The sequence below is a fragment of the Anomaloglossus baeobatrachus genome, chromosome 2 (assembly GCF_048569485.1).
Source record: "Anomaloglossus baeobatrachus isolate aAnoBae1 chromosome 2, aAnoBae1.hap1, whole genome shotgun sequence".
NCBI lineage: Eukaryota > Metazoa > Chordata > Amphibia > Anura > Aromobatidae > Anomaloglossus > Anomaloglossus baeobatrachus.
Genome location: NC_134354.1, coordinates 434,003,023 through 434,030,156, shown reverse-complemented (window position 1 = coordinate 434,030,156; position 27,134 = coordinate 434,003,023). Strand labels below are relative to the sequence as shown.

At 45.2% G+C, this 27,134-nt stretch overlaps 1 protein-coding gene across 1 annotated transcript in view; it reads right to left on the bottom strand.

The window, feature by feature from the left end:
* Nucleotides 1-27,134, bottom strand: part of APPBP2 (amyloid beta precursor protein binding protein 2) — an 84,343-nt gene that overhangs the window by 12,821 nt on the left and 44,388 nt on the right. Inside the window, exons 7-12 of the mRNA XM_075336245.1 lie at nucleotides 25,987-26,054; nucleotides 25,787-25,892; nucleotides 25,413-25,537; nucleotides 24,929-25,014; nucleotides 22,396-22,586; nucleotides 21,993-22,158 (exon numbers count right to left, since the gene is read on the bottom strand). Of these exons, the coding sequence (XP_075192360.1) occupies nucleotides 21,993-22,158; nucleotides 22,396-22,586; nucleotides 24,929-25,014; nucleotides 25,413-25,537; nucleotides 25,787-25,892; nucleotides 25,987-26,054 (742 nt within the window). The remainder of the gene's footprint in view (nucleotides 1-21,992; nucleotides 22,159-22,395; nucleotides 22,587-24,928; nucleotides 25,015-25,412; nucleotides 25,538-25,786; nucleotides 25,893-25,986; nucleotides 26,055-27,134) is intronic.

Genomic DNA, 27,134 nt, shown 5'->3' with positions numbered 1-27,134 from the left:
TTCGTTTCTGCGGTGACCTCAGCTGCTTCTTGTAGACCTCAAGGTACATAGACCCCTCCGTAATAGCGTCCGATGCACAGGGCTGCTGTCTGCAGTCATGGCTTTACTGCAGTTTAATGCTTTGCAGTGCCGTAAAGCATTCAACTGTAGTAAAGCGCTTACAGCAGCAACCCCATGTATGGGATGCGATCATGGAGGAGTGCTTCTTGCGGACCGCAGGCCCATAGACCCCTCCATGATCGCGTCCTGTACACGGGGCCGCAGCTGCTGTCAGCGCTTTACTGCAGTTGAATGCTTTACAGCACCGTAAAGCATTCAACTGCAGTAAAGCCATGACGGGAGCAGCCTCGTGTACAGGACGCTATCTGAAAAAAGGTCTATGGGCCTGCATTCTGCCAGAAGAAGCTGAAGGCACCACAGAAACTGAGGAGAGGTGAGAATAATGGTTGTGTGTAAGAAGGGGACCAGTAGGAGGGCATTACTAAACAATGGACTCATGCAGCACTATGGTATAAGATGACACCCTGCATATCAGACGACCCAGACTTTCGAGATTTTCAGAGGTTAAAAAGTAGTCTTATACGCCGGAATATATGGTATATGTTCCCCCACAAGTATTATTCCCCCACTGAATACAGTACCTTTCAAAATTATTCGGCCCCCTTACATTTTCAACCTTTTCCCACATTTCAGGCTTCAAACAAAGATAAAAATTTTAAACGTTATGGTGAATAATCAACAACAAGTGGGACACAATTGTGATGAACGAAATGTATTGCTTATTTTAAACTTTTGTAAAAAAGAATAAACTGAAAATTGGGGCGTGCAATATTATTCAGCCCCTTTTACTTTCAGTGCAGCAAACTCACTCCAGAAGTACATTGAGGATCTCTGAATGATCCACTGTTGTCCTAAATGTCTGAGGATGATAAATATAAGCCACCTGTGTGTAATCTAGTCGCCGTATAAATGCACCTGCTCTGTGATAGTCTCAGTGTTCTGTTTAAAGCACAGAGAGCATCATGAAGACCAAGGAACACAACAGGCAGGTCCAGGATACTGTTGTGGAGAAGTTTAAAGCCGGATTCGGATAGAAAAAGATTTCCACAATTTTAAACATCTCAAGAAGCACTGTGCAAGCGATCATATTGAAATGGAAAAGGATCATACCACTGCAAATCTACCAACACCCAGCCGTCCCTCAAAAATTTCATCTCAAAACAAGGAGAAGACTGATCAGAGATGCAGCCAAGAGGCCCAGTATCACTCTGGATGAACTGCAGAGATCTACAGCTGAGGTGGGAGAGTCTGTCCATAGGACAACAATCAGTCATACACTGCACAAATCTGACCTTTATGGAAGAGTGTCAAGAAGACCCACCTCTTCCAACAAGCAGACAACCTACAATAACCCTTAGTCCTACACAGCACTGCGCAACCAGCTCTGTCCTCACCTATTGTACCATCACCCATTCTCTGTAGACTGTGAGCCCTCACGGGCAGGGTCCTCTGTCCTCCTATACCAGTCTATTTTGTATTGTTAATGATTATTGTACGTATACCCTCTTTCAATTGTAAAGCACCATGGAATAAATGGCGCTATAATAAATAACAACAACAACAACAATAATAATAACTCAAAGATATCCATAAAAAGTGTCATTTAAAGTTTGCCACAAGACACCTGGGAGACACACCAAATATTTGGAATAAGATGCTGTGGTCAGATGAAATTAAAATGTACCTATTTGGGCACAATGCCAAACGATATGTTTGGCATAAAAGCAACACAGCTCTTCACCCTGAACACACCATCCCCACTGTCAAACATCCAAAAAGGTAAGAAAAACATGGGCACTCACCGCTTGCTGCTGTGTAGAAAAAATACTTTTATTCAAGATTCAGAGTTACATGCTGTGCTGAGGGGGAGTGAGAGGGAGCGGACGGCAAGGTCTAACGTGCTGTCCGCCCCCTCTCACTCCCCCTCAGCACAGCATGTAATTCTGAAGCTTGAATAAAAGCATTTTTTCTACACAGCAGCAAGCGGTGAGTGCCCATGTTTTTCTTACCTTTGGATGCTTGGATTTTTGTGGACTTTGTACATGAGCACCACGTAGCTGTGTGGTTCCTGGCAGCATATCATCTATATGCACGACCAGCAGTAATTTAAAATGGTGAAACGTTTACTGTGAACCTCCTCCGACCATTCGGAGTAGTGCCCTGCATTTCTTCCTTCTCATAACTACCCACTGTCAAACATGGTGGTGGCAGCATCATGGTTTGGGCCTGCTTTTCTTCAGCAGGGACAGGGAAGATGGTTAAAATTGATGGGAAGATGGATGGAGCCAAATACAGGACCATTCTTGAAGGAAACCTGTTGGAGTCTGCAGAAGACCCAAGACTGGGACAGAGATTTGTCTTTCAACAAGACAATGATCCAAAACAAAGAAAAATCTACAAATGGAATGATTCACAAATAAAACGTATCCAGGTGTTAAAATGGCCACGTCAAAGATCAGACCTGAATCCAATTGAGAATCTGTGGAAAGAGCTGAAAACTGCTGTTCACAAATGCTCTCCATCCAACCTCACTCAGCTCGAGCGGTTTGCAAAGGAAGAATAGGCAAGAATTTCAGTCTCTGTATGTGCAAAACTGATAGACATACCCCAAGCGACTTGCAGCTGTAATCGCAGCAAAAAGGTGGAGTTACAAAGTATTAACTGAAAGGGGACGAATAATATTGCACGCCCCAATTTCAGTTTATTATTTTTATAAAAGTTTAAAATAAGCAATAAATTTCGTTCAACTTCAAAATGGTGTCCCACTGGTTGTTTATTCTCCACCATAACATTATTTTTTATGTTTGAAGCCTGAAATGTGGGAAAAAGTTGAAAAATTCAAAAGGGAACGAATACTTTCGCAAGGCACTGTAGATATGCTCTGGACAGGAATGTCTGGGTGTTTCAAAGCAGAATGGCAACTGACAGTTTGCTAATAACAGCCCATCTGCTGACAGTTAATTACCATGTCAGGAGAGAACTACAGGCTGCAAAAATCAAAGGATCCAAGAGATCCTTTGTTCTGGCAGCAACAAACCACCTACAGGGGTCCAGACCTTCACAGCCATGTAATCACTGGAACCCCTGAATTACCCCCTTTAATACTTGACCATGGTTGTTACACCAATATTAAACGCTTGATTTATCTACATTAAGAGATAGATAGTGTTCCATGAGCTGTTATTGTGATTTAGTTAAGGCGGTGGGAAATAGGTAGTTATGGCTTTTATTGCATGCTATTACAGTATTTCTTGTTACTGTATTTGTAACTAGTGGTATAATAAACTGTAGACTTTTTGGTGTATGTATACCGTAATATTCTTTATTATACGGTTTTGTCTCAGTCATCGTTCTTACATGTACAGTACTATAGTACATATATAGCATATGAACAGGAAACTTTGAGGTGTAATTTAGTATTGGTTATTAGTTATTGTCAAACTTGACAACTACAGTACTATCGTTGTTCCCTATTTTCATTGGCGGAGTTCCCCCTTAACATTGGGGAGTCCAGCCCCACTACTGAGAATTTTTTTATGTTTTGGTTGGTGAATATCTGTCATCCTTTGTGAACTTATCAGGCAGGAGGGCAGTGCACAGATAACCTTGATACATGGGTCAGTGTTACGTTATTCTGTGTATTCAGTGCCTTCATAGTTCAGACAAGTGACGCAGTTTTTCAACCCGAGCTAGACATGGGACAGTCTATAATAGAGAACCCATTCTTTTGCTTATTCAGGTTTTTTAATTATTTTCTGATTCCTTTGCACACTCCCTGAAAAGTGCACGGAGAATGATGCGGAAAGTCGCCGCATAATGTTGTTCGAAGTCAAACGATGTTTGGGTTGATCTACGATCCGGTGGGTAAGGGAAAATGCGTTCTGGAGAGAAGGACCATTGCCCAAACAGCACAAGACGGATGGAGGAACAGACTAGAGCAAGTGAGATGGCCGCCGAAACGAGTATGAACTTTCCATACTAAAACACCTTTGTAAAAAGAGCACACGTTTAACCCCATACTTCCTGCCCCACATAAAAATCAACAGAGATGCTCTAGTCCACTTTGCTCAACCAGGCATGTGCAAATGACAAATTATATCAGTATAGGCATTTTACATAACACAAATGCTGTCAAAATTGGTGTATACAATGAAGAAAGCATTTGCAGGCCAGAACACGTAGAAACACTTGCCAACACAAGAAAGGCAGAGAAAGTTTCCACGACGGATAGCTTCCACTGCCATTGTTGTGTGGAGAACATCAAACAAATACACACACTTGAAATACAGCTAAGAAAGGGCACAGTGTACACAGCCAAGAGGGGCAGGGAAATCGGTGTGTTGGAATCACTCTGAGAAAGAGACCTATTATTCCAACATGGACAAAGGGTTCCTCTGACTGAACACAGATTAATTTAGAAAGAGCCACATCCACGGATGCACTGGATACTAGACTTAGAGAAGATCTAGCTGCAAAGACACAAACCACTGTGAATTTGCAACAGGTCATCTGTAATCTTTCACAGCCTGGAATGAATAGCCTTTGCCCACAAAACAGGTTTGCGTTTTGGGAACGTCACAGGAAGAGACAGAAACAGAGTCCACTTCAGCCATGGAAAAAAAAAAGAGATCTGAGGCTATAGACACCAGGGGAAAGGTGGGTCACTACAGCTCACTCAAACACTGACGGAAGTACAGTAGCAGTAGCAGCTGCTTTCAGGGTCAGGACGACAATTGGGGATATGGAAGAAGGAAAACTGATCACACCACTTTAAATACACCAAATAGTCCAGAGAGTCCTGAAGAATTTTATCCTAACCTCCTAACCATAACAGCATGGATAGGATAAGATTTCCTTTTACAGATCTGCAAGGAAATCCTGAAATACAATCCCCCAAACGTAGATCTGTTTGCTTCATGCAATATCTTTTAGGCTCCTTGCAATAAATATTCTGTGGCCCCAGAATATCATATTTAGTTATTCAATTTGTGGTTGCCTACACATTTTAAAAAAAAGGTCTCAGGCAACGGGTAAAACGGAACCCAGGAATGGGAAGTTTCATAAGGAAGAACACCTTTCCTTACTCATGTAGCTGGTTTGCAGCTTTGCACAAGAAAGTCACAATGGATCAACGTATTGGAAATCCGCAAGGCATTATCCGCATGTTTCTGGAAAACTTTCCATACCTTGACAAAGCAATCAAGTGGAGCACAATGAGACAACAAATCTCTCACTTTTGTGGCCAAGATTATTGAGCAGCATAGACAAGATCTACTACACAAAAAAGTCTGTTAAAGTAAGGGAGCATGTGCCGGTACAAGTAAAATAGCAAGATGAACGTGTACACAGTGCTAAAACTAAGTTGGCTTTTCTTCCCACGGCTCTGCCATTGAAAAAGACAGGGGGCATTCGATACGATTTGAAATACGGACACACGAAGAGACATGGTCCTTAATGGGAACGGAACTGTCATAACCCTGAAAAATATGGGATTTGAACAGTTGTACAGGTCAAGCATGTGTGATAGTGGTAAGAGTCCTGTACAAAGCCGAAGGTGTCCAATCAACCAGCACCTGGACTCTTGCAACGTTTTGTACCCATCAACTGGCAGATCCCATAGCTCAATTGTCATCCCCATGGAAGATCATCACTGGAACAAAATTCCTTCTATACACCTGGTGAATTTCAATACATTACTTCAGAGTAGACCACTGGGATTCACACATGGCTGCCACTATCTCTCAATGTTCAACTCTACGTGAAAAGCTTATCTGTTTGATACAGAGATGTTGGAGGAGAGGGGATGCCTTAATCTCCCACAATAGTTAAGATCAGGTGCTTAGAAACCAATGTTGTAACTTCGAGGGGTACTGTGGGATGTAGGCTAAACCAATACCTTTTCCTGCCCAAAAGCCTTTGGTCAAGGGTCTTGGTGTTGTTACTAAGGGAAAAATAGGACATACAATATATAACTAATTGCACCGAATGAGGAAAACTGCTCCCAGGAGCATATTGTACCCTTAGTACTGTTTTAGGTCTAGACGTTGCAGAACAACAGGGAAGAACCCCAATAACACAGCTGTATCAGGAAGGTTGTCAATTCTCTACTCCGGTGAGACTACAGAAGATTCCTCTTGGTTTTGGTTGCACGCTCAAGCATGTTACATTTCAGTGAAAACGAGAGAAATCTTCAAGAGGCTGAGAATCAAACCACTATCCAGCATGAGCAGGACAAGACCAAGATCACAAGGATTACAAATGTTTTAGACAAACGGTACCTTCACACTTAGCGACGCTCCAGCGATCCCACCAGCGATCTGACCTGGCAAGGATCGCTGGAGCGTCCCTACATGGTCGTTGGTGAGCTGTCAAACAGCCAGATCTCCACAGCGATCAGAGATCAGCCACCAGCGACCCGTGTAACGACGCGGTGTTTGGTAACCATGGTACACATCCGGTTACTAAGCAAAGTGCTTTGCTTATAGTTACCCGATGTGTACCTTGGCTACGTGTGCAGGGAGCAGAGAGCCGGCTTCAAGAAGCTGCAGACGCTGGTAACCAAGGTAAATATCGGGTAACCCAGAAAAGCCTTTGCTTGGTTACCCGATGTGTACCTTGGTTACCAGCATCCGCAGAAGCAGGCTCCCTGCACATTCAGATCGTTTCTCTCTCGCTGTCAAACAGAGCGATGTGTGCTTCACAGCGGGAGAGCAACAACAAAAAAAATCTTAATTACTTACCGGTAATGGGATTTTCAGAAGCCCATGACAGCACCACCTGAGAGATAGGTTCCGCCCACATCAGGACAGGAAACCCACTGATAAAAAGGCGGTACCTCTCCTCCACATCAGTAGGTTTACAGAGCCAGAGAGGACCAACAAAACGCAAACAAAAATGTTAAATCACACCACCACCAAAGGAATACACCATTAACTAACACTCCCCGAAGGGTGCCCATAACCAGTGAATAGGGGGGAAAACTAAGGGTGCTGTCATGGGCTTCTGAAAATCCCATTACCGGTAAGTAATTAAGATTTTTCCCTTTCGCCCATGACAGCACCACCTGAGAGATTCTAGAGACCAATCACCTTAGGGAGGGACCACCGCCTGTAATACCCGTCTACCAAGAAGGGTTGGCCGTGGAGGACAAGTCAGGGCTATAGTGACAGAAAAAGGTAGAGGAAGAGGACCAAGTGACGGCCCTGCATATATGATCAATAGACACCTCTGCCCGCTCAGCCCAAGTAGTAGAAAGTGACCCAGTGGAAAGGCCCTAATCTGCAGGGGAACTGGCACCCCCTTAGCTGAGTAGGTCAGCGACATAGCATCCCGGGCCCACCTAGCCAAGGTGCTTGTAGATACTTTACAGCCCCCGGATTTTCCCTAGAACGTAACAAAAACAAGGCCTGAGATTCTCGCAATTCCCTGGTCCTATCTAAGTAGGTTATAAGGGCAAGTCATACATCCAAGCTATGGAGCCTGTCCACTTTGTCATTGGAAGGAGGGTCACAATGGAAGGCAGTATGAATTCCTGGGACCTGTGAAGGGCTTGACCACTTTAGGCTATGAGGGATCTGTACGCAATACCACCTTATCGACCAAAATTTGGGTATATGGATGGACAATGGAGAGCGCCTGTAGGTCACCCACCCGTCTAGCGGACGTCAAGCAATGAGTCGTACCACCTTCAGGGTCTTGGAGGGAACATCTGAAAGGGGCTCAATGGGGAGTCTATAAGGGCATCAAGGACAAGATTTAATCCCAGGGAGGCATGCGAGGAGAAGGGACAGGAGTCGTTCTAGCACAGGATTTAATGAACCTGCTAATCCATCTATTCTCTGAGGTTATGTTTATAGAGGGCTCCTAGGGCCAAAACTTGTACCTTCAAGGTGCTAGTGGATAAGTTCAATCCAACACTTACTGAAGGATTTCCAGGATGGCCGGTAAGAGAGGGGGACCCTCGATCTCTGCCCAGGAAACTTGCTGGATTTTTCACCAGACCCTTCCCTAAATACCAGTGGCGACTGGCTTCCTACTTTTAAAGGAGAGTTTTACTAAATTCTCAGGAGAATCCCTGTGCTAGGAGCAGCCGCCTTTCAAATGCCACGCTGTCAAGTGGAGGGTAGGAGCCTTGGGTTGGCACATGGGTCCCTGGACTAGTAAGTCTGTCCAATCTGGCAGTATCCAAGGGTCTGATATTGCCAGTCTTTGGAGCCAACAGAACCAAGCTCTTTTTGGCCAGAAGTGAGCTATGAGGATAATGAGGGCCTTGTCTTCCTGAATCTTCCTGAGCACCGCCGGAAGAAGAACCAGGGGTATATAAGACCCTGTGAACAGGGGATCGGCATTGCATCTATTGTCATGGGATTATCACCGGCTGATTTTATTGCAGTTAGTTCACTGAAGCTTGAGGACTGAGTCCTCACATGATCATCCCATAGTCCTTGTAACAGGTGAGTTCTCAGGTAAGTTGCCCAGTCTAAGTGACCTGCATCTGTTGGGATGATATCCGTGATGTTGGGACACCCGGACACCCCTGCGGACAATAGAGTTAAGTCCTGCCACCAGGACAGAGAAAGCAACACCTTTGGATCCAAGCGGATTCTCATATCCAAGAAGCCTCCTGACTGTTGCTGTCAGACCAGGACCTCCATCTGAAAAGATCTCATATCTATCTGAGCCCAAGGAACCATGGGGATGCAGGATGTGAGGGTCCCCACAAGAGATATAGCCTGTCTGATGGTCATGACTGGTTTTTCAATTGCCAAGGTGACCAGGGATTGTGACTTTAGTATCTGCTCCTCCAGGAGAAAAGACTTCTGAGCGACTGAATCCAGGATCAGCCCCGAGAAAGACCGACACTGTTGAGGTTTGTGTTCTAGATTTATCCTGATTTATGATCCACCCTAAGTGCTCAAGGATGGAGATCACTATTCTTTTCTCTCCCTGTCATATAGATGTTACAATAAAATACCCCCGAGGGGGCGACTTCAATTGTAATGTCAGCCCTTTTGCAATGATCTGTAGAATCCAGGGGCTGGAGGAAACAGTGTCAAGGAAGAGGGGAGCCTCCCCCCCACTGGGATGGTGGAGTCATTGAGGGTCTTGTGGCTTGGTAGAGGATAATGGATCAAACATAATCCTGAGGACCCCTTCCGTCTATCCTTCCAGGAGTTCTGGTCTCTGGGAGGCTCCTTATGGAAAATTGCTTCCTCCGAAACGGACGGCTACGAGGGAATGGAGTTCCTACAGCTGGAAATCCTTGTTTATTGTTTGCCGCTTTGGACAGAAGGTCATCCAGTTGTGATCCAAACAAAAAGTCTCCTTCACAAGGTATCCTGCATAGTCTGTTCCTGGACTGTACGTCTCCCTTCCAGCATTTCAACTAGAGGGCCCTTCTGGCTGAATTGGAAAGAGCTGCTACCTTTGCAGATAATTTGAGTGAGTCGATGGATGCATCCGCTAGAAGTCTGACGCCCCCTGTATACGTGGAATTGAGGAAATAACGTCCTTACTAGACACGGTACCTTTAAGTTAGTCTTCTAATTGTTGGACCCAGACCATTATGGACCTTGTTACACATGTACGTGCCACTGCCGGGCGAAGAGCTCCTGCTGCAGCCTTCCAGGTACCATGAACCTGCAATCCAGGCCTCCAACATGAGGTCTTGTGTGGATTCAGGATCTTTATCATCCACCAGCCCCATAGTGGAGTGGACAGCTTCCATTAGGGGTGTCACCTCAGAGGATGGGAAGCATAGTCTGCCGACCACGTCTGAGGAAGATGAGGAGTCCAAGGCTGAGGAAGAGGCAGGTGAAAATTTTGTGGAACCCCGTTCAGAGCCGCCTGATTTATCTGAAGTTTCCCCCATCATTCCTAGTGGATTATTTATGCATTTCCCTGACTTCAGCACGACTAATAGCTCTCAACTCAGCCTTGAGGCTTGGTGCTTCCATACATAAGCCAAAACCAAAAGAGTAAGAGATGCAGTTTCCTTCTACTAAGATTACCCCGTTTTTTTTGTTTTGTTTTTTTTTTCCCAGCTTGTATGGCTGAGAACAGAGAAAAATAGACGTTCGTTTCCATATTACAATAGTTTCTTACCTAGCCTGTTAAGGATGACAATAGAGAATAGTGGATGTGGTTCCCCCATATTATAACAGCCTATTCTTGGTTAGTAATAGCTGACAACAGAGAATAAAAGCAGTAGTTCTCCCACATTATAACAGTAATTCTATGACTTGTAAGATTGACAACAAGGGATAATAGTTGCAGCCTCTCTATACCAATAACAGTTGTGTATAATGGCTGACAACAGAGAACAATAGAAGCAGTCTTTCTGGTGCTGAGAGATTCGCTTGTTTACACATGACAACATCTGGAATGATATTATAAAACTATGTATCTTTGATCACACCTAGAGTGTCAAAATGGTATATTAAGCTTCTTGTGGTAACATGGTGTGTTTTTTTTTTTTTTTGTTTTTTTAACAGTGCTTTGATTTGCTTTGGGATTTTTTGGCCAGGCACCACCCTTCCTCAGTCATCAGAGGACAGTAACCACCTGATCCACATAGCACAATCTGGACCAGAACTGAGACTCACAAGTGATACAACAGTCCAAGCCTCCCAATATAGCCAGGGTTACAGGTGCACCAAAACACTCAGCAGCCTCTTTTTTTTTTTTTTTTTGCTCCCTGTCTTGTCTTAAATGAACAGTCTACAACAGATGTTTTCACTTGGACACTGATTCACTGAGACACGTTCATGTTTCCTCTTATAAATTCAGCATACATATTTGTCCATGTTACCTAAGAATAAGGACCCTGTTCTAATGTCCGAAACATGTCAGGATTTGGTCATGTTTTTTAATTTTGTATGCAATTTCAACATTATGATCTAAATAAAACAGAAAAGCTCTTTGATACAGGTGGGACAAGGCCCCCTTGGTAATCTGAGGATAGACTGTCCATGCAAACCCCACAATTCCTATGATTCCTCTTAGACGTACCGCCTGAAGAAAGAAGGGAACATACGGGGGACTTTTAAACAATGAAATGCTGCAGGAGACACTCACCCCCCAAGATGGCGGATCTGGTACCGGTTTCGGAGGCAGTTTATGACTTCCAGATTTGGATTTCTCAGATCCCCTGGAATGTCGACTTGCCGGACTGGAGGGACTAGCCCTGCCGGAGCACTCCCCTTGCTACCCTGGGAATCTGTATGCTGTTTCAGCACATCCTGCTCTGGAGGAGAGTTGTCTTCCATCCTGAATAGGGGAGAAGTCATACTCACCAGAATGCAGCGAAGGTGACTCCTCATACCTCCCTGGTTCAAATTTCCCGCCCAAAATCCGTTCACTGGGCGCCGCCATCTTGGAACACCTTCCACATGCACAGGTGATGAACTTCCGGGTGCCGCATCACTTCCTCTTCACCCCGGCGTTCCCTCAGCAGGGCGCCCGTCTCACGGGCTCCGTGTGAGGATCACATCGCCTGGGGCGACGCAGAGCTCCCGCTCCAGGCCCGCGCACCACCACCGCAGACAGCTGAAGCCCTGGGGAGGTGCATCCAGGCACGAATGCTGGCTTTTGGTAAGAAACCAAACTTCCACACCGGGTCAGACCTGGGAGATTCCGTGGGTTGTCCCATCAGGACAGGAAACCAAAAAAACTGATGCGGAGGAGAGGTACCGCCTTTTTATCAATGGATTTCCTGTCCCGATGTGGACGGAACCTCTCAGGTGGTGCTGTCATGGGCGAAAGGGAAAAATGGTCCAGGACATTCAGCAACGACCGGCAACCTCACAGCAGGGGCCAGGTCGTTGCTGGATATCACACACAGCGACATTGCTAGCAAGATCGCTGTTGCGTCACAAAAACCGTGACTCAGCAGCGATGTCGCTTAGTGAGACGTGGCCTAAAGACTCAATAAGGTGTCCTGGTGGGAACATTTGTTTGACTACAGCCCTGAAAGCCACCTCATTTTTCAACCTCATTATCAATCTGTTGATAGTTCTTCTGATTCTAGTTATCGTTATGTACTTAGTTTACTGGAGGGTAAAAAGACTTACTGACCAGATACAAGAGAATCAAGCAGAACTGTATGAATCTAACCGCTGAAGAAGGTACAGAAGCAACCAAAAGTCCTGCAACCTTGTGATTATTGTTTATTTTACCATTGGCTTAGGTGTGTAGGATATGAGAGGGATACAGACTTGTTTTGCGTGAATGGGAAAAAGAAAAAAGGTCACCTAGGGACAGGCCCCCTCATTTTCAAAAGGTATTGGCCATTCAATCCTTGCATTGGTAAAGTTCGTAAAGGAATGTATTGAATGTCGGTTAGAGTTAAACTGTATTTCTTCCCGCAGTCAACTTGGGTATGGCAACATCATTCCCTACTCAAGAAATTCTGACCTTCCTAGTAAAGACCTATGTATTTATCCATGGAAGAACCTCAATAACAATCTATACATCAATCAAGAATACAAGAGAAGTGGCTGATGAAAAGTCATACCTCTGCTATAAGACTACCATTCCATCTTCCCCAAAAAGAAGGAGGTGCTCAAAGAAACTCAATAGTAATACCAAACTACAGGTTGTGAGATGCGGCAGTCCGATCACGACAGATGTACTCAAAACCCTGCAAAAGCAAGCTGCAGGAGAGGAATCGTAAGACTGACAAGATAACGTGTGTTCCCAGGATAATGGTGCTGGCTGACCTATTGACTAAAGGTCCAGTCACACTAAACAACTTACCAGCGATCCCAACAACGATAGGGATCGCTGGTAAGTTGCTAGGAGGTTGCTGGTGAGATGTCACACTGCGACGCTCCAGCGATCCCACCAGCAACCTGACCTGGCAGGGATCGCTGGAGCGTTGCTACACGAGTTGCTGGTGAGCTCACCAGCAACCAGTGACCAGCCCCCAGCGCCACGTGGAAGATGCTGCGCTTGGTAACTAAGGTAAATATCGGGTAACCAACCCGATATTTACCTTGGTTACCAAGCGCACGCAGCTACACATGCAGAGAGCAGGGAGCAGCGCACACTGAGCGCTGGCTCCCTGCTCTCCTAGTTACAGCACACATTGGGTTAATTACCCGATGTGTGCTGCAGCTAAATGTGCACAGAGCAGGGAGCAGCGCACACCGGGTGCAGCTGCACAGGGTACATATATAGGGTTTAGAGTACAGTGTGCAGCTGCATAGAGCAGGGAGCAGCGCACACCGCTTAGCGCTGGCTCCTTGCTCTCCTAGTTACCGCACACATCGGGTTAATTACCCGATGTGTACTGCAGCTAAATGTGCACATTGCAGGGAGCAGCGCACAATCCTTAGTGCTGGCTCCCTGCTCTCCTAGCTACAGCACATATCGGGTTAATTAACCCGATGTGTCCTGCAGCTACATGTGCACAGAGCAGGAGCCGGCACTGACAGTGAGAGCGGCGGAGGCTGGTAAAGGTAAATATGGGGTAACCAAGGACAGGGCTTCTTGGTTACCCGATGTTTACTGTGGTTACCAGCGTCCGCAGAAGCCGGCTCCTGCTGCCTGCACATTTAGTTGTTTCTGTCTCGCTGTCACACACAGCGATGTGTGCTTCACAGCAGGACAGCAACAACTAAAAAATGGCCCAGGACATTCAGCAACAACCAACGACCTCACAGCAGGGGCCAGATTGTTGCTGGATGTCACACACAGCGACATCACTAGCAACATCGCTGCTACGTCACAAAAGCTGTTCGTTAGCAGCGATGTTGCTAGCGATGTTGCTTAGTGTGACGGGGCCTTAAGGGTGAAGCCATTCCAGAGTCAAACTTGGAAAGAGATGACTTTGAGATAGGCGGATACCTTAAGATTGGCAACGACATGACAGCAGAGAAAAAAAAAAACACAACAAAGACCTTAATTGTGTTACCAAGAAAGATCTGGAAAGATAAAGACTGTGAGGAAGGAGACATTGGGATAATTATGGTGAGGGGAACGGAAAAGGTGTTGGCCACAATCGGTGATATAGAACTTAGTGCAGTATTAAACTTCATTCCATCCTGAACTGCTACAAGTTATGTATGGGGTTGAGTAGGCAAATATATCCCAGCACAAGGCTTCCCTCAAATTGCATTGTTGCGTTCTTAACAATAGGGGGATTACAAGGAAAAGTGCTCCAAAATGTAGGTGTATATAGAGATATATTGGAATGTGTGCCAATTCATGCACATTTATATATACAGAATATCACAAAGTGAGAATATCCCTCACATTTCTATAAATATTTTATATCTTTTCATGGGACAATACTGAAGATGTCACTTTGATACATTGTAAAGTAGTCAGTGTACAGCTTGTAGAAGAGTCATTTTGGTGTGTCCTCTACATAACACACCGCCATTAATGGTAAAAACTACTGGCAACAAAAGTGAGTACACCCCAAGTGAAAAATGTTCAAATTCTGCATAAAAGTGTGAACGTTTTGTAAGGCCACCATTATTTTCAAGCATTGCATTGCGTTCACTAGAGCTTTACAGGTTGCCACTGGCATCCTCCTCCATAACAACATCACAGAGCTGGTGGAGATCTTGCATTCATCTACGTTCCATCTGAGGATGCCCCACAGATGCTCAATATGGTTAAGGTCTGGAGTAGTGATGATTAAGCGTGCTCGCTACTGTTCGATATTCGATCATGCATTGGGGTGCTCAGATATGCTTTGTACTCGATAAAAGTATTGCAGATGCTCGAGCGCCATATGATAGAGTCCCCGCCCCGCCTTGTATTGAAGCTGTTAGACAATCAACATGCGGTGAATGTCTGCCATATACGATAATGCCGTAGCCATATTGGCTATTGACATTACGATGATTGGCAGCCAGCTTTGCGTCAATGGGTCTATATAGCCTCCCCAGAATCTGCACCTTCCCGATTGCCCTGGTGTGATGGGAATTGGGGGAGGGGGAAGTTGATAGCCGCTGAATAATGTAAATGTAAATGGTCCACAAATAAAATATATGGCCCCTCTGGTATTCCCTCATGTATAATGATATGTCCCCTCTAATGGTGCCCCATATACAGCTCTGGCAAAAATTAAGAGACCACTGCCCAGTGGCAGCTTCTCTACATGTCGATTCCAGTGTCACTTGAATTCCAACCAGAGTGCACCTCATTCAACTGGCCACGAGTGGCATAAGGTCACCCAAAAGCAGAGATACATGAAAGCGGTGATTAAAAATAATGGTTATTCCACAAAAGATTGATTTATGAACTCTTCCCAGTTAAAACATTGTTAATAATTTTGTTTCTAAAGGATTATGAACCTGTTTTCTTTGCATTATCTGAGGTTTGAAAGCAATGCATTTTTTTTTTTTTTTATTTTGACCATTTATCATTTTCAGACAATATTTACACATTTTTTTGCTTGGAAATTCGGAGACATGTCAGTAGTTTATAGAACAAAAAAAGAACCATTTACATTTTACTCAAAAATATACATATGAAGAGAAAAATCAGAAAAACTGACAATTTGGAAGTAAGGTGGCTTTACACACTGCAACATCGCAAAACGACATCGCTGTAACGTCACCGGTTTTGTGACGTAATAGCGACCTCCCCAGCGACATTGCAGTGTGTGAAACACATCAGCGACCTGGCCCCTGCTGTGAAGTTGCTGATCGCTACAAATCGTTCAGGACCATTCTTTTTTCCTTTATTTCCCGCTGTGCAGCATGATCGCTAGAAAGTTTCAGTGTGTAAAGGGGACTTAAAACACTGGAAACGAGTGATGTGTCACAATATCTGTCAATCACTATTCTCTGTCAGTCGGTCTCTCCCTCTCGGTCTCTATTCTCTCTGTCGGTCTGTCACTATCTCTGTCCCTCTCTCACAGTCTGTCGGTCATTTTCCCCTCCTCTCTCATACTCACCGATCTCCGGTGCGGCGCTGCACGGCATTCACACTGCTACAGCGGCTTTTACCATTTTGAAAAAGCCGGCCGCTCATTAAACAATTTCGTATTCCCTATTTTCCCTGCCCACAGGCGCCTATGATTGGTTGCAGTGAGACACGCCCCCACGCTGAGTGACAGGTGTCTCACTGCACCCAATCACAGCAGCCGGTGGGCGGGTCTATACTGTGCAGTGAAATAAATAATTAAATAATTTAAAAAACCGGCGTGCGGTCCCCCCCCCCCACACACAATTTTAATACCAGCCAGATAAAGCCATACGGCTGGTATTCTCAGGATGGGGAGCCCCACGTTATGGGGAGCCCCCCAGCCTAACAATATCAGTCAGCAGCCGCCCAGAATTGCAGCATACATTATATGCGACAGTTCTGGGACTGTACCCGGCTCTTCCCGATTTGCCCTGGTGCGTTGGCAAATCGGGGTAATAAGGAGTTATTGGCAGCCCATAGCTGCCAATAAGTCCTAGATTAATCATGTCAAGCGTCTTCCCGAGATACCTTCCATGATCTGTAAATTACAGTAAACACACACACCCGAAAAAATAATTTATTAGAAATAAAAAACACAAACAAATTCCCTCATCACCAATTTAAATCAGCCCCAAAAAGCCCAGGGGAAGAGAGGAAGGCTGCATAATGGTGGTCTGAGGGACCAAGAAGGGTTGCTTGCATAAAGGGAGGGAACACTTAATTGTGGGCAGAGAGAGAGAGAGCTAGGGGTTGAGAACCAAGAGAGGGAGAGGGGACACTTTTTGGTGTGGCTCCTGGGCCGATGGTAGATTCAAGAGGCTTGAGCGCTGCCAACTCAGGGTGCAAGAGGCAGCGTGGTGATAGGGCAAGGGATGTAATCACCCCCTTAATTAACCCCCTGCACACTGGAACCTCTGCATAAACCCCCTAATCCTTAACGCTTGTTGCTACCACTATTAACACCTTGATCTTCATCTAGAGATACTTTGTGTTAGGCAGGCTGCTATTGTGTGTGTTTTAGTTAACGTGGGTGGGAAATATTAGACATTTGTGGGTTTTATTGCGTGCTATCATGGTATTTGGTGCTACTGTGTTTTTGTAACTAGTAGTATTATAAGCTGTAAACGTTTTGGTGTGTATAATGAAAAAAAGAGAATTTTGTTTACTTACCGTAAATTCTTTTTCTTATAGTTCCGTATTGGGAGACCCAGACATTGGGTGTATAGCTTCTGCCTCCGGAGGACACACAAAGTACTACACTAAAAAAGTGTAGCTCCTCCCTCTGAGCATATACACCCCCTGGAGAACCAGATCTAGCCAGTTTAGTGCAAAAGCTGAAGGAGAATAGCCACCCACAAGTAAAGACAGAGCAAGAACCGGAACAACCGGAGACTCTGTCCACGACAACAGCCGGTGATAACACGCGGAACAAGAAACTGCCAACAGGCAACAGGGAGGGTGCTGGGTCTCCCAATATGGAACTATAAAAAGAATTTACGGTAAGTAAACAAAATTCTCTTTTTCTTTATCGTTCCTATGGGAGACCCAGACATTGGGACGTCTCAAAGCAGTCCATGGGTGGGAATAAACAGAAAAACTGAGAAGTAGGCAGAGCCTAACTTCACAAATGGGCGACAGCCGCCTGAAGGATGCGTCTGCCCAAGCTTGCATCTGCCGAAGCATGAGCATGCACTTGGTAGTGCTTTGAAAAGGTATGCAGGCTAGTCCAAGTGGCAGCCTGACAGACTTGCTGAGCCGTAACCTGGTGCCTGAAAGCCCAAGAGGCACCGACAGCTCTGGTCGAGTGTGCCTTGATCCCCGGCGGGGGAAGCACCTGAGAACACTGGTAGGCATCGGAAACGGTCGACCTAATCCAACGAGCTAAGGTCGGCTTAGAAGCAGAGAGGCCCTTACGCCGACCTGTGGTTAGCACAAAAAGAGAGGTGCACCGCCTAAGAGCAGCGGTGCGAGACACCTAGATCCGGAGCGCCCGCACCAGATCCAGAGTATGCAACGCTTTTTCAAAGCGATGAACAGGAGCCGGACAAAATGAAGGCAGGGAAATGTCCTGGTTAAGGTGGAAAGGAGAAACCACCTTTGGGAGAAAGTCCGGAGTCGGACGGAGAACCACCTTGTCTTGATGAAAAACCAAAAAAGGTGACTCCGAAGAGAGCGCAGCCAAAATCAGAGACTCTCCTGAGGGAAGTTATGGCCACTAGAAAGACCACTTTCTGTGAAAGACGAAACAAAGAAACCTCCCTAAGAGGCTCAAAGGGGGGTTTCTGCAAGGCCGTGAGGACCAAATTGAGGTCCCAGGGATCCAAGGGCCGCTGGTAAGGCGGAATGATTTGAGACGCGCCCTGCATGAAGGTGCGCACTTGAGCAAGCCGGGCGATACGCCGCTGGAACAGTACTGACAGAGCCGAGACTTGTCCCTTGAGGGAATTGAGGGATAGTCCTAGCTGCAGACCGGACTGTAGAAAGGACAGAAGGGTCGGCAAGGAAAAAGTCCAAGGAGCATGGCCGGAAGAGCGACACCAGGACAGGAAAATTCTCCAAGTCCTGTGATAGATTTTGGCCGAGGAAGACTTCCGGGCCCGAGTCATAGTGGAGATGACTTCAGGAGGAATACCAGAAGCCGTCAAGATCCAGGACTCAAGAGCCACGCCGTCAATCTGAGAGCCGCAGAATTCTGGCGGAAAAACGGACCTTGTGAGAGAAGGTCTGGACGGTCCGGAAGATGCCACTGCACCTCTACGGACAGATTGAGCAGGTCTGGGTACCAAGCTCGCCTGGGCCAGTCCGGAGCAATGAGGATGACCCGACGGCCCTCCATTCTGATCTTGCGCAGAACTCTGGGCAAGAGAGCTAGAGGGGGAAACACGTAGGACAGACGAAACTGGGACCAGTCTTGAACCAGAGCGTCCGCTGCAAAGGCCTGAGGATTGTGGGAGCGAGCCACGTAAACCGGAACCTTGTTGTTGTGACGGGATGCCATTAGGTCCACTTCCGGAGTGCCCCACTTGCGGCAGATTGACTGAAACACTGCCGGATGCAGGGACCACTCGCCACTGTCCACGGTTTGACGGCTCAGATAATCTGCTTCCCAGTTTTCCACACCTGGGATGTGGACTGCGGATATGGTGGACTTTGAGTCCTCCGTCCATTGAAGGATGCGTTGAACCTCCAACATTGCCAGGCGGCTGCGTGTCCCGCCTTGGTGATTGATGTAGGCAACCGCTGTCGCGTTGTCTGACTGTACTCGGATGTACTTGCCCGCCAACAGGTGGTGAAAGGCTAGGAGAGCTAGAAGCACAGCTCTGGTTTCCAGCACATTGATCGAGAGGGCTGACTCAGACGGAGTCCAAGTGCCCTGCGCTCGGTGGTGGAGACATACCGCTCCCCAGCCGGATAGACTGGCATCCGTGGTGAGGATCACCCAGGACGGGGCCAGGAAGGAGCACCCCTGAGACAGAGAGAGGGGCCGAAGCCACCACTGAAGAGAGCTCCTGGTCTGTGGCGACAGAGCCACTAGCCTGTGCAAGGAGGAAGTCCGCTTGTCCCAACAGCGGAGAATGTCCAGCTGCAGAGGACGCAGATGGAACTGGGCAAAGGGAACAGCCTCCATCGATGCCACCATCTGACCCAGCACCTGCATTAGGTGCCTGATGGAATGACGGCGGGGCCTCAGCAGAGAGCGCACCGCCAGTTGGAGGGACTGCTGTTTGACTAAGGGCAGCTTCACAAGTGCCGGCAGAGTCTCGAACTGCATCCCTAGGTACGTGAGCCTTTGGGTCGGAGTCAGAGTGGATTTGGGCAGATTGACAAGCCACCCGAATTGGGCTAGAGTGGCGAGAGTGAGCGAGACACTCCGCTGACAGTCTGCGCTGGATGAAGCCTTGACTAGAAGGTCGTCCAGGTAAGGAATCACTGCCAACCCCTGGAGGTGCAGAACCGCAACCACTGCTGCCATGACCTTGGTGAACACCCAAGGGGCCGTGGCTAACCCGAAGGGGAGAGCCACGAATTGGAAATGATCCTCTCCGATTGCAAAACGTAGCCAACGCTGGTGTGAAACTGCAATTGGCACATGCAGATAGGCATCTCTGATGTCGATGGATGCCAGGAAATCCCCTTGGGTCATTGAGGCAATGACTGATCGCAGAGACTCCATGCGAAAATGCCGCACCTGAACATGCTTGTTGAGAATCTTGAGATCCAGGATGGGCCGGAAGGAACCGTCCTTTTTGGGGACTAGGAAGAGATTTGAGTAGAAACCTCTGAACCGTTCCCGGGCGGGAACCGGTACAATTACTCCGTTGGCCTGCAAGGATGCCACGGCCTGAGAGAAGGCGGCGGCCTTGGAGCAGGGGGGAGTTGACAGAAAAAATCTGTTTGGCGGGCTGGAAGAGAATTCTATCCGGTAGCCGTGGGAGATGATATCCCGGACCCACTGATCGGAGACGTATTGAAACCACACGTCGCCAAAGTGGGAGAGCCTGCCACCGACTAAGGACGTTGCTGGCGCGGACAGATAGTCAAGAGGAGGCTGCCTTAGTGGCAGCAGCTCCTGCGGTCTTCTGTGGACGCGCTTTTGGGCGCCAGTTGGATTTCTGGTCCTTGGCTGAGTTAGTGGACGAGGCCGAGGGCTTAGAGGACGACCAGTTGGAGGAACGAAAGGAACGAAACCTCGACTGGTTCCTACCCTGGACAGGTTTCCTGGTTTTGGTTTGTGGCATGGAAGTACTCTTCCCGCCAGTAGCTTCCTTAATAATTTCATCCAGTTGTTCACCAAATAGCCTGGACCAAGAAAAAGGGAGCCCAGCAAGGTACTTCTTTGAAGAAGCATCTGCCTTCCACTCTCGAAGCCACAAGATCCTGCGGATAGCGAGGGAATTAGCCGAAGCCACCGCAGTACGGTGAGAAGCCTCCAGCATGGCAGACATGGCATAGGATGAAAAAGCTGAAGCTTGGGAAGTTAAGGCAACCATTTCGGGCATAGATTCCCTGGTGAGGGAATGCATCTCCTCTAGAGAAGCAGAGATGGCTTTGAGAGCCCACACTGCTGCAAAAGATGGGGAGAACGAGGCCCCTGCCGCCTCATATACAGATTTGGCCAGAAGGTCAACCTGGCGGTCAGTGGAATCCTTAAGAGAGGTGCCATCAGCCACTGATACAACGGTCCGGGCTGAGAGTCTAGACACTGGAGGGTCTACCTTTGGTGAATGAGCCCACTCCTTGACCACCTCAGGTGGAAAGGGAAAACGGTCATCAGAACCACGCTTTGGGAAGCGTTTGTCAGGACAGGCCCTAGGCTTGGGTCACAGTGGCCTGAAAACTGGAGTGGTTAAAGAACACACTCCTTGTCCTCTTAGGCAAGGTAAACTGGTGCTTTTCTGCCAGAGAGGGTTGCTCCTCTGATACTGGCGGATTGAGGTCCAGTACTGAATTAATGGACGCAATCAAATCACTAACATCTGAGTCACTTTCCTGGGCCAGTCCTGAGAATGCATGTGTGAATGTATGCCTCATGAACACAAAGCAATGAACTGGCTAGATCTGGTTCTCCAGGGGGTGTATAGGCTCAGAGGGAGGAGCTACACTTTTTAGTGTAGTACTTTGTGTGTCCTCCGGAGGCAGAAGCTATACACCCAGTGTCTGGGACTCCCATAGGAACGATAAAGAAAATCTTTATTATATAGTTTTGTCTCATAGGAACAAGAATTGCTAAGGTGTCATTTAGTATTGGATACTCATTATTTATAGTCAAAGACGACATTAATATCACGAGTTCCCCTTTATCATTGGAGGAGCCCTCCTTTAACATTGGTGGAGTTACCGTTTAAAAAAACGGTAAGGAAAAAAAAAAAAAAAAAAAAAAAAAAAAGAACCAAACATTTGAATAGTTAAATAGATTATAATGGATATGTTTTATTTGTGAAAACCATGAATGTGAAAAACATGTTTGAACGAGGCCTAAAAGGCATTAGAATGGAAGCTGTACATACCAATTGCTATAGACCGAAGGTAGAGCTTCTCGGCATTTTCATACAGGTTCATGTCATAATTATACAGAGAGGCCAGATGTCCTACCGATAGCGCTACTTCATAGTCTTCTTGGCCAAGTAGTTGCTCCTTAATTTGAATTGCCTTGATGTGCATTTCCTCAGCCTCCTAAGTGGCAAGTTACAAAGTGGACAATTATGTAAGAGACTAGAAGCATCATTTTATGTAAATACAACTAATATATAACCCAGAATCCACCAATCACAACAGGCGATGGTGGGATTGGAGTAGCATATACACACTTTACATTACAGAATAAATCTTTAAAATGAGAGAAAAAAAAACATTACCCTATGGGAATTGTCAGAAGGGACAAAATAAAGGAGTCTGAAAGCTTATGCTCACCTTAAACTTTCTCATGGACTGATACAGCCTGCCAAGATTTCCGTAGTGTTTTGCGGTCTGTACATTGAACTCACCGAAGGCCTTTTTAGCAAGTTGTAGTGAAGAAAGGTGAAGATCATGAGCTTCTTGAAGAAGTTTTTGTTCAGTCTCCTTGTTATGACAATCTATAGCTATCTCTTCTAAGATTAGTGCTTTAGGGTGCAGAACAGGAGAGAATGTTACATATATTAAAACAGAAATATTAACCAAGCCATAGCAAAAAATAAAATGTGTGAAAATACTAATATCTATCTATATCTATATACACACACAGTCTAGTGTAAACGGCTAAAACTCAGATTGTTGAGGCGCCTAACCACAGCTTTCAGTGAACGTATCATGATCCAGGTCTGCGTCAGCTGCTGTGGTTTGATTATTTCACCTAGCTCCAGCCTGGTCATGTCAGGGGTTAACTCCTCCCTGCCTCACTCCAGTTTCTCAGACACTATATCCTGGTATTGCACCTCCGGATCAGTGCCAGTGATAGTTTATGCTCTGCAGCGTGTGTTATTGGCTCTGGTGAGTTGATTGTTCTGACCCGTACTCTCCTCCGTTCATCCGTCTGTACCGGTCAATGACTACCCGCTCCTGTCCACTGTGTACCCATCCCTGTCTGTCTTATTCCGGTCCCGAGCTGTCGTCCTCCCTTATTTGTACTTTGACTTCCCGGCATCTGACCTGTATCCTCGTTCCTAACTTTGGATCCATCACTCCCCTCTGTTGCATACGTGACTTCCCGCCTTCCTACCCTTGGCTATCACCTGACCACAATTTGATTATCCCTGTGCTATTGTGATGAGACCTCCTGTTGCTGACCTGGTTTACTGACTACTCTACTCCCGTCTGGCCTGCTAACTGCACTCTGAAGCTACACTGCTTGTAGCTTGAGCACCTCCCTTCATACAGTGTGACAGAACGTTTTACATTTACTTAAAGCATGCTGCTATTCATTTTGCCTCTGTTCTAGATAAAGGCTTCATAATATATAATTGCCCCTAAAATAGCTGCAAAAATGTGACAATTGAATGTTTCCTTCTGCAACCTTGCGACAATTATTCAAGGAAACATTGAAGCCACGCCAAAAACTGTAGCAAACTGCATAATACCATGGTCTTCATCTTCAGCCATATGCAGACATTCATTACTTGGTCAGTAATTTACCTTAGTATTTTTAAGCTAAAACCAGGAATGGAACAAATCAGTAGAAAAGTATAAAAGAAAAAATACACATGCTCCATTTCTTTATTTTTTTTTTACCCACTCCTGCTTTTAGCTTACAAATAATGGAGGTAAAAACTCAAATACTCAACATGCACAAGACCTTACAAATACGGAAATAAGAAAAACTCAAATATTCAGCGTGTGCACGTGGCCTTACAAATACTGAGGTAAAAACTTACCAAATACTGTACATGTGCACGTGGCCCTACATATACTGAGGTAAAAAAAACAACTCACCAAATACTGAATGTAAGCACATGGCCTTGCATATACTGAGGTAAGAAACTCACCAAATACTGAATGTATGCACATGGCCTTACATATACTGAGGTAAGAAACTCACCAAATACTGAATGTATGCACATGGCCTTACATATACTGAGGTAATAAACTCACCAAATACTGAATGTATGCACATGGCCTTACATATACTGAGGTAATAAACTCACCAAATACTGAATGTATGCACATGGCCTTACATATACTGAGGTAATAAACTCACCAAATACTGAATGTATGCACATGGCCTTACATATACTGAGGTAAGAAACTCACCAAATATTGAATGTATGCACATGGCCTTCCATATACTGAGGTAAGAAACTCACCAAATACTAAATGTATGCACATGGCCTTCCATATACTGAGGTAAGAAACTCACCAAATACTAAATGTATGCACATGGCCTTACATATACTGAGGTAATAAACTCACCAAATACTAAATGTATGCACATGGCCTTACATATACTGAGGTAATAAACTCACAAAATACTAAATGTATGCACATGGCCTTACATATACTGAGGTAATAAACTCACCAAATACTGAATGTATGCACATGGCCTTACATATACTGAGGTAAGAAACTCACCAAATATTGAATGTATGCACATGGCCTTACATATACTGAGGTAAGAAACTCACCAAATACTGAATGTATGCACATGGCCTTACATATACTGAGGTAAGAAACTCACCAAATACTGAATGTATGCACATGGCCTTACATATACTGAGGTAAGAAACTCACCAAATACTGAATGTATGCACATGGACTTAAATACTGGAGATAAAAAAAACCTCACCAAATACTCAACTGTGTGCATGTGGCCTAACTGAAGCCCTACCTGTACATAGAGCCCTTTTGCCAAAAAAGCTAGTTTTATTGCATGAAGAGGCCTTAAATGTTATTAGGATTATTAACATACCATTTTTCCAGCAAATAGAGTAAGAGAAGAAAACAAAGTTACAAATCTGGACATTGTGCATACCTTTAACTCTTTTTGAAGAAGCTAATAAAAGATGGTCTTCTGGGAGTATATGAGTGATGATATCTATGGCACGTTCAGCATGAAATCTTTAACAAAACGTAAATTGTGTCAGATCAAAACGTACATTAAGAAGAATGGGTAATAAACCCAGATGCATTTTACTAATTAACACTAGAAGTCCCAGAGAGGGGTCATTTAACATTTCTACCATTGGAACCCTATGGAGCTCGAAATTCCTCGGACTTCTGGTGTTAAGAGACATGATTGCTAAGAAATTCCATCACTTAAACAGTATTCCAGTGCCCCAAACCCCAAGGAAAGGAAAGGGAAAAAAAAAAGACAATACTTCTACCTAGCCTATAGCAGTGCAATCAAAAAAAAAAAAAAAAAAAAACTAGATTTTTCTCATGAGTAGTGCATTATACAATTACATAAAAGGAAGCTTTATTCATGACAACTACGAAAAATGATGGGGAATACTCACAAAGCATTATCAAATTTCCCTGAACTGTACTGATGAACATAAGAGGAGTAGGCCAAGTCTTCATGAGCTGTTGCCACGTGGATATTTTTTCCTCCAAATACTGACTGTCTGATGTCAAGGGCAGTCTAAAATCAGTCAGAGGAATTTTTTTTAGGATCAAAAAAAATATTTTAGTAGAGCTATGAGTTATATATGGCACGCTAAAGTAAGATGATTGTGCTTTTTGAGTAACACATTTTTCAAACTTTTGGGATGGCATACTGCGAATAAAATGTCACCTTTTTCTTCTTTAGATGCTTGGACTATAGAATATACAATTTGAAACGGTTCTGACTCTAAATGGTCAGCAGTGAGTAGGAAAATTAACCATGTACCTGATATATTGCAACAGACTGGCATATGTTGTCAACATTCAGAAGGTAAAATCCATAATCTAGTAAAGTATCAGAATATTTGGGATGCTTGGGCCCAAAATTTTCCCTAAACGATAAGAAAAATACAAAAATAATATTAAATATGGGGAAAAAAAAAAAAAATCCTTTCCAAACAGTAAAGGCTTCAGAACACAACTTACCTGGCAAGGTATACTGCATGCTTTATTAACTGTTCAGCTTTCTTGAACTCTCGCTTCACTACACAAGCCTAAAATGAGCATTAAGATCCATTAAATAAAACGGTCATGTCATTTTTCAAAAGTTTTAAAAAGAAATAGAATTTAGAAGTCCGTTATCCATGGGACTGGTGCCCACCGTTATAACGGAGAAGTCATTCAATCATGTGTCTTGAAAAAGAATAACTAATATTAAACACATTTTGGACTCAAAGTTCTCTTGTACCAAAGCAAACAAAATCTGACAAGTGTAATCTGTTATTGGATGTTATTTTCTTCCCATGCCGCCAGATTCAAATAGTCAGACATCTCAAACATTTTCTATCTGTTCAGGTTGGGTTTGGTCAACGTTAATGTCTGATAGTTGAATTATGCCCCACAACAAGACAACATACTGCCCTACAAAATCTAGGGTGTCCAGAACAGCTAATAAAATTAAAAAAAACACTATATGGTGTACTTTGCCTTTCTTCCTTTTTGTGGGGCCACACTACATACATTCCTATGGGCAAACACAAAAACTAGATTGGCTTGTAATCCTTTTGTAGCATAGATCCTAAGGCTGTGTGCCCACAATCAGTGTTACCAGCTTTTTGGAGGCAATGTGTTATCATGGTGTCCAAAATGCTGCGTTGTACAGTACAAGCACAGTGGATGGGATTTCTAGAAATCTCCTGCCCACTGTGCTTTTTTCTGCAGTGTAAATTGACATGCAGCGTGGCTTCCCAAGTCACAGCATATCAATTTATGCTCGCGGAGATGGAGGGGTTGCCTAGTGAACACAAGTTAGCACTTATCTACAGGATAGGTGATAACTTGTTAATTGTGGGAGCTGACTGCTAGGCCCATACCGACTGGCAGGGCACCTGCTTAACCGCTGCGCCATTCATTTTTCATTGGGCTGCAGAGTGTTGTACTCTGCTTTTTCCAGCAGACTCGCAGAAGAATGAATGGAGCCTTGGCCGGGCATTTGACCTGCCACCCTATTTTAGAACAGGGAGAAATTGGCTCAATTTTGCCGAAATATGGAGGTCCCAGAGATGACCACACACCAACATTGGTACCATTCCCTTTGTAGCTACCCACCACTCCTCTTCTCCCGGACATGCAAA